Raw genomic sequence first — 19,997 nt, forward strand, 5'->3', positions numbered from 1 at the left:
AAACACTGGAGCATACTATGCTAACCTCCTGGACAAACTGCAACGAAAGATACGCGAAAAAAGGCCAGGTTTAGCAAGGAAGAAAGTCATCTTCCATCAAGACAACGCGTGCCCACAAACATGTGCCATCACCATGGCAAAATTACTCAAACTAACGTATGATTTGTTGCCACACCCGCCTTATACATCTGATATGGCTCCATCAGGCTTCCATCTCTTTCCAAAACTGAAAATTTTTCTTGGTTGACAAAGATTCACTTCAAAAAACGAACTGATAGCCGGAGTTGACAACTATAGAACTTTTCATACCATCCTCATACAACACTATTCTGAGGAAGAAAGGCATAACAGCGAGCCCCTGAGTTGTTGCAGCACTGAGAATTGGAACAACCTCTGTGTAGAAAATTAAGAGGGACAAGTGTGGTGCAGAGCTATCAGAGCAAACTGCTGTTTTTTTGACCCCGGTAAAAACCAGAGTGTATGCTGCTAAAATGATGGAACTTCATAATTTTCAAGAGGGCACCATCTGACTATTACACATACAAAAAATACATCACCTGGAAGAAGCTGCTTTGGTTGGACAAAACATGGATAAATGCTGGTCATTAAAGGCTGACTGTGTGGGCTGCACTGTGCGAGGGACAACGAAATCTCCAGTAGGAAAAGATAGTGAGCTCATTTTTTTTTTATATACACTGGAACAATTTGTGGGTTTGCTCCAAATGTTTTGTTGTTGTTTACATCAAAGAAATCTGGGGGCTACTACGAAAGAATTATGGCAACAAAATTAAAATGTGGTTCGTACACTCTTTGCTTTCAAATATAGGAAAGAAATCCACAATCATATTTAATAATGCACCATATCACTTTGTTTAATTAAACAAAGCCCCTACATGCAGCAGCAGAAAGAGTGTCATTGTGGACTGGCTAGACAAGAACGGCATCTATCTGATAAGCAAATGTAAAAGGCAAAATTGTTGTAACTCGTGAAACAGCATACATCATGTATTATCATTTAAGACATTGACAAAATTGCAGAAGACAATCATCATAAAGTGTTGTGTCTTCCACCATACCACTGGTATTTCAATGCAACAGAATTCATGCGGGCTCAGGTGACACCGTAAGTTACAGACAGAAATAAAAGTTTTAAGTATAAAGATGTCGCATTTTTAGTGCATGAGGCATTGGGCAGTATTACTCCCACAAAATGGAACATTATGGTCAAAAGTACATGGCACATCTTGGAAGATGCAGGGCAATGAAAAGATTACTGCCACAAAGAGTCTTTGAAGACTGTGGAGTCTACTCTCCTCCTTAACATGCAGGTAAGAAAAGCACCTACACATTAAAATATGCATCACAATACTGGAACATCATAATCTTTATTTTGTTTTAACATATGTTTCCAAACCTTTTCTTTTTTATTATGAAAAGAGTATGTTTCAATCCCCCGAAGCTGTCAACATTTTTTGACACTTTACTACTAAGGACCAGTAGCGGCTCTACAATTTTCTGTTGTGATATTTGTACTTGGGCAATTGACACACTGTGACATTATTTCACTGGCCTGTCTGTAGTTACTAACTGTGTTTAGAGAGATTTGTTTACTACAATATTGCACATTAACTTTTATAATGACATATAAACAATTGCATTAGTGTATAACACTTCTTTCCCCCCTTTGCTTGCTTACCTTTCCCTGCTTTACAATGTAATAAGGATTAGAACGTGAGAAACCAGCAGATTCTAGCAAATTCATCACATCACTTCTTGGTACTATTTTTTTATTTAAGAAGTACTGGTCCTTTTTAGCTCCAATCACCCGACGTAAATATACCTCCTCTTTATCGATCTGCAAGACAAATACAAACATTGCATCAATATACAGAACGGTGCTGCGTTATAAATTAAAAATTCATAATACTAGAGAAAGGAGCAAGTGAAAATCAAGCAAATGCTATGTGTAAGTCACTGAAATTAGTTTGTTGTTGCAAGTTCTCTGTGACAGCACTAGGATGACATGCTGGAAGTTAACAGCCCGAGTCTGTGAAGCTATTATTTCATGTATAAACAAAATTTCTGAATCTGTGCCAAATAAGCAATTGCTTTTAGTCATTATATTGTCCTTGGAACATGATTTTGACTTACTGAAGGGGCCCCACTATTTTTACACCACTACCACTAGCTTATACGACAGTTGTAATAATCTATATCAGGTGTGGGCAACCTTTTGTTACCCGCAGGTCTAATCTGCATACTTACTTAAGCTCGTGGGCTACCTTGTCACAGGACATGCATAAAGGCAAAACTATAGCTTCTGTGACATAAATGTTTATGGAGTAATGCGCCTATATGAATGGGACATGTCTCTCAATATGCCACACCAACAAATTATGCCTCAAAACGTGTGTGTTTCGGGAGTACATTCATTTTATGTTTACCCAGAAAACAGTAAAATTGATACCACTGAGAGGAAAACGAAAACTGTGAAATACTGCGACATTGTATAAATCTGACACTGCAGACATTATGAATTCATCAAAGAGCCAAACAGAAGTGACTTGCTAGCAGTGTCCCTATCAAGTGAAAATTGAAAAACTATTTAACAGCATTCATACTTTTTAATTCAAAACCAAGAAAAACCTACCTACCTAGTACCAACTACCTGGGTTACGCTACAGATAAGGGGTAAGGCAACCAACATTAGTTGGTACCTAGTACCGATTAGCTGGGCTATGCTGTAGAGAAGGGGTCTTACCACACCCCTTCTCTGCAGCATAGCCCAGCTAATCGGTACTAGGTTGGGAAATTTTTGTTTGTTTGTTTTAAATTAACAAGTACAAATGCCATAATACAGTGTTCTCATTTCCACTATTTAAACTCTAAATGACTTGACCTTGGCACATATCAACTGTATTAAACATCAAACTGGAAAAAGCAAACAACAGAACGTCAAACTGAAAATACTGCCTTCACTCAGATAATACATGCTGATAATGCTGAAAATACTTTGGTACGCACCAATACTGTTCATCAATATTTCTTGCCCTCAGACAATCATGATATTGATATACTGACAATAATACTGAATATGTGACAGCTGCTTAACTTCCGTGTGGCATTTCTAGCATTGTAGATGATAGGTATGAATCTTATTTTGTTAGCACGGCACACAATTGCTGAAAGTGCTCAAACCAGGATAGCAGAGCTCACTAAAACTTTTACAGACTGTACAGCCAATAAGAAAGCAGGACTCAAGTGACATGGTAACAGAGCTCCTAACACACAAGTTTGAGGGTACAGCAACCATAATGGCGAAGTTTATGGATAATATATTTTTAAACTGTGTGCTAAGCTTTCTGACAGACCACTGCAATAAACTGTACCTCAATATATGCCTTTTCCAGAAAATGAATGTTATAAATAGAAACTCTCAAAACTAAACACAAGAATACAGGGCAGCAAAATGTGTGAAATATGACGGCTTCGGGGAAAAAAACAGAGAGAGAGAGAGAGAGAGAGAGAGAGAGAGAGAGAGAGAGAGAGAGGGAGGAGGAGGAGGAGAAGGAGGAGGAGGAGGAGAAGTGCCTTGCTTCCTGACAAGTCAATGAAATAACGTGTACCTCAAAATGCACCTCTTCAAGAACACATGAATATTATCTTGCGTAGAGACTCGTGTGAAACACTGTAACTTTTGTCTAAATACAATACACCGAACACACAAATTCTGCAGGTTAATTTGCGCTCTGAGCCCGAATATTTAATACAATGGTGTTCATACCTGGATTTATATCATTGACACAGAGTCTTAAAGTATTTTTTCACATTGCCATCTGATAACCTCATATGTATTTATTTACTTCCATGAGAGAGAAAATTGCTCACAAGTGTATGTTCTTCTATAAAGACAGAGTTCCTTTCCTGCCAACGATCTCAGTTGGGGATATTTTTCTTCATTCTAAGATTCGACCACAGTTCTTATTCAAATTTCGACTTTAAAGAAAAATCTTCCTGAAGTTTTATTTGTTCCAGTTGAAGGAATTTTGCCTTTTCTATGTCCCAATTTATTGGATAAGTAAATACAGCAAAAGTGCTTTCTGCATTCCTCACATGAAAAAATGTTGTGGCCAAATGCATTAACAAGGATTTCAGTTTATAAGCATATATAACATAACTAACATTTTCCTGAGCAGATATTGTTGGAAAACGATATGTTTTCAGCTCATATCTACATTTCTGACAAGTGCTTCTTTGCCTGAAAAGCTTCCAGATGGTCGTATAATTCATGAACTAACTGGCCTTGTGTCTAGAGTTTGTAATTGAAGCCATTTTAATGACAAAGCTCATTTACATCAGCTACTGGTTTCTCTCTGATAGCCATACAAGACCTTCTATATCTTGTCAGGGATCATAAAAATGTTTCAGCATTTTGCCATTGCCCAGCCATCCCACTTCACAATAGTAAGTTAACTTTTCAGGATCAGAGCATAGGTCATCATAATACTGTTTGAACTGGTGGTGAATTAGGGTGAGGGGCTTTGTAAAACTAATGCTCATGGAACAACATTACTGATAATTTTAAATTTAATTTTGTCTTTCCGCAATTGCCCTGTAAGCTGCGTTGAACGATGTGTTTCACAAAAAGTGCCTTTTCACTTTATATTCCTTCATAACAGATAGTGATTCACTACACAACAGACAAACAAGTTTATCTTTGTACATGGTAAAGGAATAATCCCCCGTACATTTCTCCTGGAATTGGTGATATCCAGTATCTACTTTTCTCTTCTTAATGCCACACATTTTGTGAACAAACTAAGTGAAAATGCACGGAAGCTCTTGCACAAAATTAACAAACGACTAGCACAGAACTCAATGCGTGAAATGACAACAGATGACTAGTTTGTTCACCAAGTCATGGCCTCTGCTGCCATTGTTCAAATCGATGCATTTTAAGAGTAGTCTAATTTTTGTGCCATTGTTGCAAACTACCAACACCTGTATCTATCAATGTGGAGCACAGACATAGAGAGTAAGCAGTAAATAGTATGCTTGAGTTATCAGTACTGATCCAGAGGTGAAAACACTTCTCCCAAAATTCCTTCCAGGTGGTAAGCTGTTTGCTCCCTCTCCACTCAACACAGACCATAGCTTCATGCTCAGATCTGAAACATGTTTCTCTTTGTTGTCCAAATCCCGAGGCGGCTAAATAGCATTGCACACATGCACAGAAAGACACTGGTCTGTGTCATGAGCTGCAAACAAAAAAATCAGCCGAGTGTCGACAGATATACCCCGAGCGAATGCCTTGCTCTCTCTCTCTCCCACAAATTTCTTATGTGGGGTGAACTGGAACCAATTGCAGGTCGGATCCGGCCTGTGGACTGCTAGTCCACCCATAATCTAAATACTGACAATCACATTTATAATGAATGTGCTGCAGAAACAACACTGGAGAACAACCAGATGCCATATCCCACATATACTTGTACTCAATGGGGGCCAAGGATGGTAACTGTGATGGCCAGGAGAGTTAACATCATCTCAGAAAGTGTGCCTGTTACAGTGAGAAGTGACACCATAAGAGCATCTACACAAAGGGCCAAACGATTTCTGGATGTACACTGTTTAGCTTTCCCTCGACTAACTACATAGATATATGGTTATTGAAAACTATGGATCTTCAAAACATGATGTCCACGTTATTCCTGTAGTTATTACCTGATGTTCTGATAGTTGCTGCTTCCTTTGCCAATGGCACACCTCTTAGTGGCCATCACTGACATGAAGGCAGAATCCACTGTGATTGCTAAACAAAACTTTGTGCCATTCAACCCTTCAGTTGCTCCCCGTTCTACACTATTCTAGGTGGGTTGCGTGATAACAGGAAGACTGTTAACTGATACTGCTGCACATAGCCCAGTTTCCAACAAACAGTACTTGTTAGTGCAACACTGGTCCTAATTAGGGCTGTACTTCAGCAATGACTGCTAATTTGGTGAGGCGATCAAGATGTGGGTCTTTATGCACTGTCACTAAGAGGCAGAATGATGAATGAGTGCTCCATTCTTAGATAACTATTCATAGCATCAACACTGTTACCTCACGCCAAAAGTACTGACCAATCTCTGGGAATGTTTGAATGATACTGCTGCCGTGTGACTGAACAAACTATATAACTATCAGATTTCAGCCTTAAGTCATTATCAAGTACAACAATGTTGGGTGTAAGTACACTTTGTTAAGTGATGCCATTTCAAGATCTACTGAACTGGGTATTGCAACATGTAGATAAGTACAAAATCACTAAACTGTATGGTAGACAGATAGAAAACATGTTTTCCAGCCATAAAACAACTGAGCCACACAATGAACATCAATACAGTACTTATATGTGCAGTGAACACTGTCTGAACATCCGTTGTACTGCCTCGTGCCAACTATCCCATCAAAATATAACGTTTATTTGAATCACTGGCTTTACCTCCTAATAACTGCCACACAGAGATACAGTCTTTCTACATTAGATGTTCATTTACCATTAATGGATTTTACAACAGTAGAATTAATTGTAATTCGCTACCAAATAAATAGAACTAAAATGTTTGCAGCAATGGTAAACATAAAAACTTAAGGACAGCTTTACCTACAGAATTTCAACTCTACAAACTGAATTGCGTATACTTTTTGCCTACACTATATTTGTTCCTACAATACTGCTACAGTTTTCTATTCCAACACTATTTTCTATTCCAGAACAACTTTAAGATAACAACTTTACTCCTGGTAGCATGAAATACATTTCTCAAAAACACATCTGTTTTCTGTACATAGCACAGGTACACAACTGCATATATGAAGTCTGTGATGCAGCCAGCACAGATTATTATATCTATTTGTTGGCAATTTGTATCTATGCAAGACATTTGCACTTTTGGCTTTGAAGTTACCATTTGCATTAACAATTGGTCACAATACATAAGTGATTTTTATGTGCAAGTCGTGGCATCTAATGCTTCGGTTATTATTTCAATTTTATGTCAAAAAAAGTATATAAATTTGTACAGACTTACTGGTAGTCGTCCATCGGTATTGTCAAAAATAATCTCTACATAGGCATTCAGAACACGTGGACCGGTACCCTCATGTAGGAGAGCCTGCCTCTGTTCTGGCCTGAGATGAGAGAATTCATCACTCAACACGAACTGGATTGCTATAAAATGAAAACAAAAATAATTAAATCAAAAATTCAACTAATATTTAAATACTCAATAGGATGTTCAACCTACAAAACGTATAGTGAAAACCCATGGACATTCTGATTTACAAAGTCTGTTGCATCTGTCAATCATATTCATCATAATATTAAGGTACAACTGTAGTCAAAATGATTAATTTAAAATCGAGTATCACTGACAAATCCAACTCCACTTAAGACAAGGGACACTTATAAGTTTCATTGTCACAGTGAAATGCACACGATAAAACATGTGCTTGATGTATTTTGCATTGTAGCATTGCCAGCCTGCTCTTTGTCCCACACCACATGCTGTAGCTATTCTCTTTCCTTGTGGTCCACATAGAGACAAGAAAACACACAGGATCTGAGTTAAGATGGAAATGGGTGAAATTGACTCAATTCATTTCATAATGAATGGTGGAATAGTTTCGAGATTTCACAACAAATGATCCTGGGTGCTTATACAAGTCAGTACCCATCAAGTATTCCCCTAACTTCAAATCAATACTGAATTGATATGTCTTTCTGTGTAGCCTGGCAGAGCAGGATGAGAGTTTGGTTTGTGAAGATACTTTTTTTCTGAAAGTGGGGGTATTTGCTGCTGCATCTTACAGACTCCTGCACTGGGTATGCACTTCCAGGGAACACTGTTTCTGCATCTATCTCTATCTCTCTCTCTCTCTATCTCTCTCTCAAAAACTTCCAATACTCGGAACACAATCTCTGTAATCCATTATCATAATGTTTGTGTTTGCTTTATATTAGCCACAATTAACATTACAACAGAAAAACAACCACCACATATGTGGAATAACTCAAAATGTTGCAGAATAATGCTATTGGCTAATGTGTCATGTGCCACACTGCTGCTTTGTAATGCCACACCATCTGCATTGTTACATGCACACTACTCTAGTGGAACTGATGTCCTAACTAACTTTTTCATCAGCAGTCACTTCTTTGGCAGTTAGGTATCTACCTCTTCAACTAAACTAGAAATGTTCATTTCTCCTCAGGCACTAACCGTGGCATTTCCCACACAAAGCAAGTTGGGATATTTTTACTTCCCCTCTTGTTTTGCCATCTGCCTCCTTAAAATTCATTTTTTCATGTCTGACTAATTGCCATTAACATACATGAGTATACTCTGCATTTTCATAAAAGAGGAAGGTTGGCCCTCAGTTTTAAATAATATAACACCAGATCTAATTTTGTGCTTCGTTTTATGTATGTAATTGATTTTCTAATTTATTTTGACTATTGCTAGTTTATATCTTTCATTATAGGGTGAAATCAGTATTTGTTTCATAACCTAAATTCTTTTGTTGACTTATAAACAAATATAAATTCTATAATAATTATAAACATTTGGGAGAACAACTAATAGTGTTCTTCAATGATCTATTTGGCCGTATTGAAAAACATGTTAGCAAAGCCAGCCCTTAATCATTTCCAAAGTAATTACCAATTTTGTCCAAAGTATTGTTTGCATAACTATATCTGTTAATTTCATCATTTAAACAAATAATTCGGCCCAACTCTCACGGTAGAAGAAACTGTTAAAAAGAACCAATTTTTTGATACATGCAGTTAATTGATTAAGTTAAGTTTCAATTGTAATTTCTGTAAATTTAACATCAAACAACGTAGTTTCAGTGCCTATTATTGTGAGGATATATAAGGGCCCAATTTTGGTCCCAAGTCGGTCAGTCCACGGCTGAGTTTCAGGCAAGAAACCCGAATTGGTTAGATCAGCAACAACGCATCCACTTAACTGTGAAATAAGTGTAGTAGGCCGTGTGCTAAAACAACGACTGTGTCTGTTCAACATGTACCATATTATGAGGCAAGAAATGTGTGGTTAGGTTTTCACTGCTCGTAGATGTTCAGTGGTAAACTATTGCAGCAGTATCTTGATGTTTGCCTGCGAACTATTAATGAGGCTTATCAAAAGTTAACCAATAGTGAACTGGCATATTAACTGTGTATATTGGGGTGTTGTGAACAGCGAAAGTGAAAAACTGTGAAACGCAACTGTGCACCTGTTGGCTACATCATTTACAGTAGTCAGTATTGAATTTCCAACCCCCTCTTTTCAGCCAGTATCATTACTTAGTACACCAACACCGAGGACTATCAATGAAGAAATAAAGCAGGTGAACGTCACACAGTGGTTAAGCATTCAAAGTTTGCCTTTCACAAGTACATCTTTTGATAGCATTCTACTGTTGATGGTCTTCTGATAGGCGTAAGAAGATCAGGAAATGGTCATGTAAGTATAAATCACTGGTCACTCCACTCTATTCAGGAGACCCTAGCAAGAGCTCAATGGTAAAGAAGGGCCTAACAGTTATGCTGGTGTGTGTATTGTTCTTAATGTAGGGGGGGGGGGGGGGGGGGGGGGGGAGTTTTCGTCTGGAAATTACTGTGAAACCCCTATTTCATGTTTTTGTACGGTCCCTCACTTAAAAAACACAAAACAGGAAAATGCAAAATTGAGGAAAACATTAATGTGCAAAAACACATGTGACTGGCATATACAGGGTGAGTCACCTAACGTTACCGCTGGATATATTTCGTAAACCACATCAAATACTGACGAACCGATTCCACAGACCGAACGTGAGGAGAGGGACTAGTGTAATTGTTTAATACAAACCATACAAAAATGCACGGAATTATGTTTTTTAACACAAACCTACATATTTTTTAATGGAACCACGTTAGTTTTGTTAGCACATCTGAACATATAAACAAATACGTAATCAGTGCTGTTTGTTGCATTGTAAAATGTTAATTACATCCGGAGATATTGTAACCTAAAGTTGACGCTTGAAACCCCCGATGTTCAGTTGCGTGTTGTAACAAACACGGGCCACGGTCGGCGAGCAGCATCTGCAGAGACATGTTTACGATGACGACCGTGTTTACGAGTGTGGCTGTAGTGCACTGTTGTGGTTTGGTCTAGCTGTCGCAGTGTCCGCATGTAGCACTTGCTGCTATTGTTATTCTGCATTCGTCTCCGCACGCAGACCAACTGTAGTACACCGTGTTACCAGACGTCTGTGATAGTGTAGTGCTGTAGGAACTGTGACCACGGTGTATTCGAACTCTGAAAAGGTGGAGATGATACTCATCTATGGCGAGTGTTGACGAAATGCAGCTGAAGCCTGCAGGGTGTATGCAGAACGGTACCCGGACAGAGAGCATCCAACGTGCCGCACATTGCAAAACATCTACCGCCAACTGTATGCAACAGGTATGGTCGTAGCACGCAAACGGGTCCGTAACAGGCCCGTCACAGGAGAAGCGGGTGCAGTTGGTGTGTTAGCTGCTGTTGCCATGAACCCACACGAGTACATGGGACATTGCGAGAGGCGGTGGACTGAGTCAAAGTACTGTCATGCGCATACTGCATCGTCACCACTTTCACCCGTTTCATGTCGCTTACTTCAGCAATTACAAGGTGATGACTTTAATCATCGAGTGCAATTCTGTCAATGGGCTTTACCAGAGAATGCGTTGCAGTTCTACCTGTTTACCGATGAAGCGGGTTTCACAAACCACGGGGCCGTGAATCTACGGAACATGCATTACTGGTCCGTGGACAATCCTCACTGGCTCAGACAGGTAGAGCGACAGCGACCGTGGACTGTAAATGTATGGTGCGGAATCATTGGCGACCACCTCATTGGTCCTCATTTCACTGCAGGGGCCCAAACAGCTGCAACATACATCGCGTTTCTACAGAATGATATGCCAGCGTTGCTCGAAAATGTCCCACTGGAAACACGTCGACGTATGTGGTATCAGCATGATGGTGCACCTGCACATTCTGCAATTAACACTAGGCTGACTCTTGACAGGACGTTCGACGGGCGTTTCATAGGATGTGGAGAGGACGCATAAATTGGCCAGCCCGTTCTCCTGATCTTACACCTATGGACTTCTTTCTGTGGGGTACGTTAAAGGAGAATGTGTACCGTGATGTGCCTACAACCCCTGAGGATATGAAACAATGTATTGTGGCAGCCTGCGGCGACATTACACCAGATGTACTGTGGCGTGTACAACATTCATTACGCCAGAGATTGCAATTGTGTGCAACAAATGATGGCCACCACATTGAACGTCTATTGGCCTGACATGTCGGGACACACTCTATTCCACTCCGTAAATGAAAACGAATGAAAACGGAAACCATGTGTGTACATGTACCTTACCCCTCATGGTAATGTACATGTGCGTCAGTGAAAAAGACCAATGAAAAGGTGTTAGTATGTGGACATAATGTGCTGTTCCAGTCTCTTCTGTACCTAAGGTCCATCACTGTTCCCTTTGGATCCCTAAGTAATTCGGTGCTCTCCGATACACACGATCGAACAGCGGAGGAGTGGTACTCAAGCGTCAACTTTAGGCTACAATATCTCTGGATGTAATTAACATTTTACAGTGCAACAAATGGCACTGATTACGTATTTGTTTATATGTTCAGATGTGCTAACAAAACTAATGGGGTTCCATTTAAAAAAACGTAGGTTTGTGTTAAAAAACATACTTCCGTGCATTTTTTTATGGTTTGTATTAACCAATTACACTAGCCCCTCTCCTCACGTTCGGTCCGTGGAATCGATTCTTCAGTATTTGATGTGGTTTACGAAATATATCCAGCGGTAATGTTAGGTGACTCACCCTGTATGATTAAAAATCACAATCCTCTCCAATACATTGTATAAAGTCTGAATAAGTGAAGGAAATTAGATGTACAACACTATGTTTATACAATAATTTGTGGTAATGAATTTAATCAGTGTGTAATAGCAAGTAAAAACTCATTATAAAATTGAAATTGATATCTGGCTACAAGGTAATCGAGCTATTTTCTGACATGCTACAACCAGAAATTATATGTCAAAATAGATGTGTTTCTGAGAGGTCTTTCCTTTGTGCTCACCCAGAAAAAAGCAAAAATTAATGAACATAGTGAATTAAAACAAAAATATCACAGCAGCTAAGTAGTTAAACCATAAGCATAAATGTGGACATCTGCTTAGTGACGAAATTTGTCACTACCATTGTTATTGTTTAATTTTCTTTCAAATCACACTTTAGATGCTCACCACTGTCAAAGTGTTAGTTTAGGCTTAATGAGAGAAATAGCAACATGAAAAAAATGGGTTTACTTCCCCAATTGACATTACAAGCTTATTAGATGTAGGCTCAGTGAATTTCTGTATGCTGTGTAAAATGTAAATTTGAAAGAAACTCGGGCACCACAGTATCGCTTCATGTCCTCTATCACTGCTGCCAATTTTTATGATCTACAGTGTGTGGTGCAAAGTATGTATGTAAGAAGTCTACGTTGTTGTTGCTATTGTATTGTGTCAGATTTGAAAACGAAAAGTGTGCAACTGTAAAATCCTTGTTCCATTTCCGAGTGACATCTGTGCCATAGCACATCATCAGCACTTCACAAAATGCTTTCACCCCTATCTGCACTCCCGTCATTGGAGGGCCACTCCCTCTTCACACATCCAGCAGGCAAGCTTGTCTTATGTTTGTTAGTGTGGTAGGGTGGGTGCGTTGCCTGTTGGATGACTTAGCAAGTCGCCAGCCAATAAAAGCTCACTAGCTGGAAATCTATGTCTCCTCATAACCAAGCACTTCTTCAAGACTCAGTGTTGAAATTTAAAAGGTTGACAATTGATATTGTTGCTGCGTACAGTACATTGGAAATACATGCAAAAAGATGAGACTGAGTTGTAAGCAGCACTAGAAAAGGTGGCGGCTGGTCCCCTTTGTCAAGTATTGGCTGGTTCCGGAACACTTCATGTCAACTATCTTGTTTTTCCACTGCTGCTGCAATCTAGCAGTAGTAGCATCATTGTTGCATGGTGAAGCTAAGTGTTGCAAGTTGTGCTGGCAACGCTGATCATGGATTACGTGAGCATTTCCTCTCTCACGTCTGCCCTTTCCACAACAGCCTAAAATATTCACTCAACTCCATGCCACACACGGAGCCACCAACTCATTCAGTCACATCAAATGTCAGTAGGAAGGAAACGGGATGAAAACAAGTGAGACGCCAAATAATAACTTAGAACTGAGGTAGAGCTTACTACGAAGAAACATAAAATCTGAAAAATTTTAGCACTGATCTTATGGGTCTTTCACAGGGGCTGTGGATTGATGGTGTAGAATCACAAAAAATGTACAATCGAAGAATGTTAAATTGAAATTACACTGCAAGTGCATATATCCTTGCCCAAATTTTTCCTCTTTCCAAAAACAATGCTATAACCGAAAATTTCTTGAAAGAATAAATTAAAAGAACACAGTATTACACAAAGTTTCAAACAAGAAAGTCTGAGCTTTTCAATAAGGGTACTGTCACTGCTCTAACAGAAACCATTTAAGCTTTGTAATAATTAAAAATACGTTAAGAACAATAAGGCCTTCTGGTGGAGGTTCAAGCACTATGGCTCAGGACCCAAAGTGTAAATTACTCTATTTGGTTTTCTTTTATATCTTTAAGCTTATTGTCTTTTGCTCCCTTTGCTCCAGCTTCTTTCGTTTCAATGCATTGCTCCTCACTTCATCATTTATACTTCAATCTTTGGTTTGACTTCACTTACCTTTTACTACTCAACTGTCCTCTCCAATGTTTCTACTATTTGTTCCCAACGTCCTTAACCAGGGCCACTACTGTTTCGTGTCCTGCACTGCCAACGGTGGTGGTTTAACAATATGATACCATGAGTAACCAAAGCTGTTGTGAAGTAATTGTCATGATGTGTTGTGCCAAACCAGTAAACCCATATGTGCTTACTGTGTGATGAGCTTGTCCCCCCCCCCCCCCCCACGTCTCATTGTTTGGAATGACCACATGCAGGGAGGATTTTGATTTTTGGTTTCCATGCACCCTTCAGAGGATTCATTCAGGATGTTGTAAACAAACTAACAGCTGTTCAAGTTTTCAAAGAATGACTCTTGCAAGTATGTCCTGTCCTACAGTTTACCATTTGATTCAAGAGACAGAATGGCAACTCTTACGTAATTACTGAGTATCCTTAATTTCCCAACCTTTTCTTCTAAATTATTTTGCCAGATGCGAATAAATCTGTTCCAACAACACGGTCATGACAAAGAAAAAAAATCTTCAGCTAAAGAAACCCAATTAGTGATCACATATATGCCAGCCGGTTTGTGACTTCTTATAAGAAACATATACAAAGTTAAATACCGCTACTTAAGAGCTATGAAATTGACTTACCGTAAAAGAAATTACTCTTCCCTGAGCCATTCCGCCCAACTGAAAAAAAAGAACAAGTATTAAAAGTTGACTGAACACAACAAAAATTAAAATATGAAATACATACAGCCTATGCTGAAAATATTCCTTCCTACCTTGCTCCAGAATTTTTCTTATACGGTTACATTTCACTGACAATCTAAAATTGTATTGGCTATTTGTAATCAAGAGGATGATAAAATGGACCTAGGTGTATCTGGCAAAAATATTTCTTTGTAGCATCTAGACATGTCACTTTACATCCTTCCGCATGGAAGATCAAGTAGAATGGACTTACAATAAAGAATGTTTGGGTTTGTGATTACACTGAAATGTCATAAAGTGACACAACAATTTAGCTTTAAAAGGAATAACATACCACTCAATGACGATCTTATCAAAATACATGTTACAGCATCTGCATCACTAATTTATAACAAACACAGCAAATCTCAACTGAAACAACCAAAATAAGAGTATGATCACTGTTTTTCCAAATTATAAGCACAAAAACAACCTGTGACACAGCTGCAGTAGTTACGCTAATGTTTACACAGACAGTTCACTATGTTTTCTACATGTGTACCTTGCAAGGCACTACACACAGAGTTAAGACACAAGATACTAACTGTCCATTATTCCAATTACATTTTATGGGAAAAAAAGAAGGTGATGAAGAAGATGAAGCCCATTTGCTGCAGCATGAGAAGCAGGAAAAATGAATGGATAACACGGTGCATTACAGTATTTTGTGCCTATATAAACTGTCACCGTGAGTGAAAACTCCATTACTACAACATTTAAAAGAATCATCTACACTATCACAAAAGCAGAACACACATTTTGTGAACTAACATTAAAGCACTCTCAGAATACATCAAACACTATCTACAGCATTATTAAAAGGACAAATAAGAACAGTGAGGCAAATGAAACTGTGTTTCTAGATAACAGCAGTTGTAAAAATAGAAACTATTTGAAATTAATTTGGGTATCAATTTCAATGACTGTGTCCTCATTATGGCAACAAACACTACTCTTACTAATAACAAGCAAATACAGATTTATTAGATTTACTGTGGCAGAGGTTTTACACGACCAACAGATTTTTGATAATGATAGAATGACACAGCCGGGACTTGAACATGGGTCTCCTGCTAACTAGGAGATGTGCTAGCCATTACATCACTGTAATGTGGTGGGGAACCACACCTGCATGGACTAAGTAAGTTCAGTGCCCTCCCTAATACCAATTTCAATTTAAACCTTCAGCCCATTTTCCCCTTCTCATCTACACCTAAGGTACGGCAGGATTTCCCCTTTACATACTGAGCTGGGGTACTATTCTAATGAGTCAGAGAGCCTCGGCAATAGTGTCAATGTGAGAGGAGGAAAATGGGCTTAGTTTTTCAAACATGATAGTGTTTTTTTGCAGAGTATTAAAACGTGTGCCGATTTCATAGTTCCCCCATAATCAGTCAAAATTACCTATTGGTTTAGTGCGATCCATAACAATGGAAATAAGAAATTTGCTTCTAAGTACAAAATCATTTGACTCCATCCAATATTTTCATTTTTTCCCTTCCTCTCTGGAAAGTGACATAGAATAAAATACTGCAATGGGACACCCACTGAGTGGCAACAGGCAATCTTTTAAGATGAATCACATGTTTTGCTGTGTCAGACAGATGGCCATGGGCATGTACGGCTCAATTGCCTGAAAGCAAACATGCTGCAACATTCATCAGAAGGGTCCAATCCAAAGGAGGGAGCATTATGGTCTGGGAAATGATTTCGTGACATTCCCTACCTTGTCATTCTGGAACGCACAATGGATCAACAGATGTATGCATCTATCCTTGGAGACCATGTCCACCCCTACACACAGTTTGTTTTTCCTGGCATGACTACATCTACCAGCAGGACAATGCAACGTGCCACACAGCCCACAGCGTACATGCATGATTCGAAGAGCACCAGGACGACATTACCGTACTCCCATGGCCACAAAACTTCCCAGACTTAAACCCAATCGAGAATCTGTGGACCACCTCAACAGGCTGTAAGCAGCATGGATCCTCAAACGAGAAACCTAGCACTATTCCACGCAGTGTAGCGGCACCACCATTTAAGATAGGAAAGTTAGATTCCTGAGCGCACAAGTTACAGCCAGGTGCGGGCCTGTTGACAGTAAGTTATGCGGACCAGCAGTTGCGAAGTAGAATGGAGGCCACAGGGCCGTCAAACTGCTGAAAAGAGTAAACACAGCGGTTTGCATGGCGCAAGTTACAGGCAGAAGGGGCCCATTGGCGCAACCTAGGTGTTATGAGTATGTGACTCGGAGTGGCGCGTTAGCAAAACAGAGACACATAGCCACATATAAATAGGTGCCGGTTTTCTAACAAGGGGGATTCAAGTGTGGCAGCTCCCCTGGACAGTGGGCCATGTCACACCACCGGCTACATGCAGCAGCAGATGGGGCACCAGCGTTTCAGTCCACGGCGGGCCACAGGTTCGACCCTCTGAGGCCAACGCAGGGTCCGTGGGCAGCCAGCGGCGGGCCACTCGACAGCTCACTACTGCGGGCAGTCTTGTTGGCTCCCAACACACACCAGAGGCATCCTGAGGTGAGGGCCATGGATTTAGCTGTCGGCTCGCAGGCACTTCTTGTAGCCGCGATCTTAACCACGGCACCAAAGAAGCACGCAGCAATTCGCCCTGTGACTTCCAGTGAGCAGCGCTGAAGCAACAGGAACACTGTCAAAACTCCGCATTTGTACACGGCTGGTACATCGCAGTACGTTGCATGGGTCGCTGAGGTAGCCCTTTGGCGCCAAGCTGTTTTGCAGACAGCGAAGTGGCGTCTTCGGCACTGCAGGACCCTGTGACATGTACAGTGAGGAACGTGGCACTGTAGCTGGGAATAATAAAACACTTGAAGATCACGGCCGAGTTTTAATATGGTGCACCCTGATAGTTTCCATCCACAACCTAAATTTCTTCACCACATGCCAACATCTACATTTGGCAGTGACGGCTATATTTGGTGTCAGAATAGCAAGCATCATCTGCACAGTACGACGTTCGAGCCCACCACCTGCATTACAGTCACAAAATGTGGTTGAAATGGGACTAACTGGGAACGAAAACAACACAATGGCAGAGTCAGGGACACAAGGTGTGTAGGAATCAGAAGCGGTATGGATTTTGTTGGAAAAGGTAGCACAATTGACAGCGGACAATGCGCAGTTGAGAAGTGAATTAACACCTAGGAGCGAGCGGGAAAGCGCATCTGATCAGTCGTCGTTGCCTAGGGAGCTGCACCAGGAGACTGAGCCAGCTGCCACAAGTCTGATTATTCCATTTTCTGGCAAAGCATCTGAAAATTTGGAGGACTTGGAAACTTCAGCTGTGATGAATGGTTGGTCTGATGAACAGTTGTTACATCTAGCGAAGATTAGATTAACGGGTGAAGCGAAGACATATGTAAGGTGTTCTCAGGCCTTAAGGAAGGCAGGACAGTTCAAGCAGTTGACGGAGGGGCTTTTACAGAGGTACAAGAAACAGAATAGCGCTCGGTACTTTAGGGAGAGGTTGAGTACAATGACGAAGAGACGGGGAGACAACAGAGAAATTAATAAGTATACTTACGAGTTAGGTCAGAGCAATGAAGCAAATGGTATTCTGCTGCAGGAGGCTGAGCAAAGGGCACTTGATGTATTTTTGAGGGGGTTACCGGTGCATATGGCGCAGAAAGTGCATGAAGGGACTCCGAAAGAGTTGTATTCGGCCATTCAGCTAGCAATCCAATATGAGGAAATAGTCGTTGCAACGGAGGTACGTGATCGACAAACAGCGTTTACAGCGGGTATAAAATATTATGAGTGAGGTCGTACGGGACATGTGCAGAACCAATGTACCCAGTCACCGAGGAATAGAGGAAGGGGTGGAAATCAGCAGCATAGAGGATAGAGAAGTGGAGTTATTAGAGATGGACAATCGTTAAATGGCAGAAGGGGCCCAAGACCCACCTAAGGGAGCTCCCGACTAATTTCAATGCTACAAATATGTATGCAGAGGTGGCATGTTCAGTGGTAGGATCCATAGGAACTAAAAAGTTTAAGATTTTGTTGGACACAGGGGTGCTAGTGTCAGTGGCTACTAAGAGTTTAATGGGACGAAGAAGTTAGAACCACCACGTTATAGGCTGCATGGAGTGGGGGACAAGGAGGTCACACCTTTGGGGTCAGTAACAGTTGACTTTCACATAGGAAAAGTCTGATTTAATGCATGGATGGAGGTAGTACCAAGGGTAAGCAAGGGCTATGACATGATCCTAGGAGCAGATTTCTTGCATCCACATCATGCCAAAATTGACTATGGAACTTGGTGGAATGTTATTTCAGCTACAGAAAACTGTTGTTGATGCAGAGCTGTGGCGAGGGGCATTCAACGTAATGAACAAACCAATTGAGCCACATACATTAGCATTAAGGCTTAATTCGCATGAGTGTGTGTCTAGTGGCACTGGGAAGACACTTTGGGTAAATGTAGAGTCAAACCTACCTGTGGGTACAGTATGTGTTATTGAACCATTGGAGGATAATGAAGTTTTGGACCCATTAGGTTGTTTTGTGAAACATAGTATTGTACGCGTACATGAGGGAAACGACAGGCTAGTAGTCCCAGTGAACAAGGATAATTTTAGCGCTGTAGATGCGAATTTGGGAAAAGGAGTTTCAGTAGCGAATTTGGATGTACCAGACGACGAAGACTGGTGTTCGAAAGGTAGGCATAGCGATCAACCACTAACTGCTGATAGAACTGCATTGCATAACAAAGTTAAGCATTTGAAAAGAGGCGAAAAAGAGCATATGGAAGAACTGTCATGGGAATTTAAGGATTTGTTTTTTCTGCAAGGGCCGTTACCAGCAACTCCATTAGTTCAACATAGGATACTGACAGGGAATGAAGCACCTGTTTACCATAAACCATACAGAATACCGAGGTATTTGCAGCTGATTGTGGAGGATTTCATTGATCAGCAGCTTGCAAACGGTATTATAGAGCATAGCAATAGTTGTTGGGGAGCGTGCACTGTCGTCGTGCCTAAAAAGTCTATGGATGGAACTAAGAAACACAGGTTCTGTTGTGACTACCAATACCTCAACAATAAGACAGTAACGGACGCATACCCCATTCCAAACATATCGGAGACTTTGGATCACTTAGGACAGTGCCAGTACTTTTCTACGATGGATCTGACAAGTGGTTATCATCAGTTAGAGGTGGCTCCAGAGGATTGTCCAAAAACTGCTTTCTCATCTCCTGGAGGTCATTGCCAGTACATTAGAATGCCATTCGGTTTAAAAAATGCTCTGGCAATGTTTCAGAGGTTGCTAGACAGTGTGTTAAGGGGTTTGAAACCACGGCAGTGTATTGTCTATTTGGATGACATTACAG

The 19,997-nt window shown here is 40.4% G+C and overlaps 1 protein-coding gene across 1 annotated transcript in view; it reads right to left on the reverse strand.

Annotated features, from left to right (window-relative positions):
- LOC124792692 (structural maintenance of chromosomes protein 3) overlaps nt 1-19,997 on the reverse strand; it is a 205,756-nt gene that overhangs the window by 167,780 nt on the left and 17,979 nt on the right. Inside the window, exons 3-5 of the mRNA XM_047257959.1 lie at nt 14,517-14,555; nt 7,077-7,216; nt 1,697-1,855 (exon numbers count right to left, since the gene is read on the reverse strand). Of these exons, the coding sequence (XP_047113915.1) occupies nt 1,697-1,855; nt 7,077-7,216; nt 14,517-14,555 (338 nt within the window). The remainder of the gene's footprint in view (nt 1-1,696; nt 1,856-7,076; nt 7,217-14,516; nt 14,556-19,997) is intronic.

The sequence above is a fragment of the Schistocerca piceifrons genome, chromosome 1, assembly GCF_021461385.2.
Source record: "Schistocerca piceifrons isolate TAMUIC-IGC-003096 chromosome 1, iqSchPice1.1, whole genome shotgun sequence".
Taxonomy (NCBI): Eukaryota; Metazoa; Arthropoda; class Insecta; order Orthoptera; family Acrididae; genus Schistocerca; species Schistocerca piceifrons.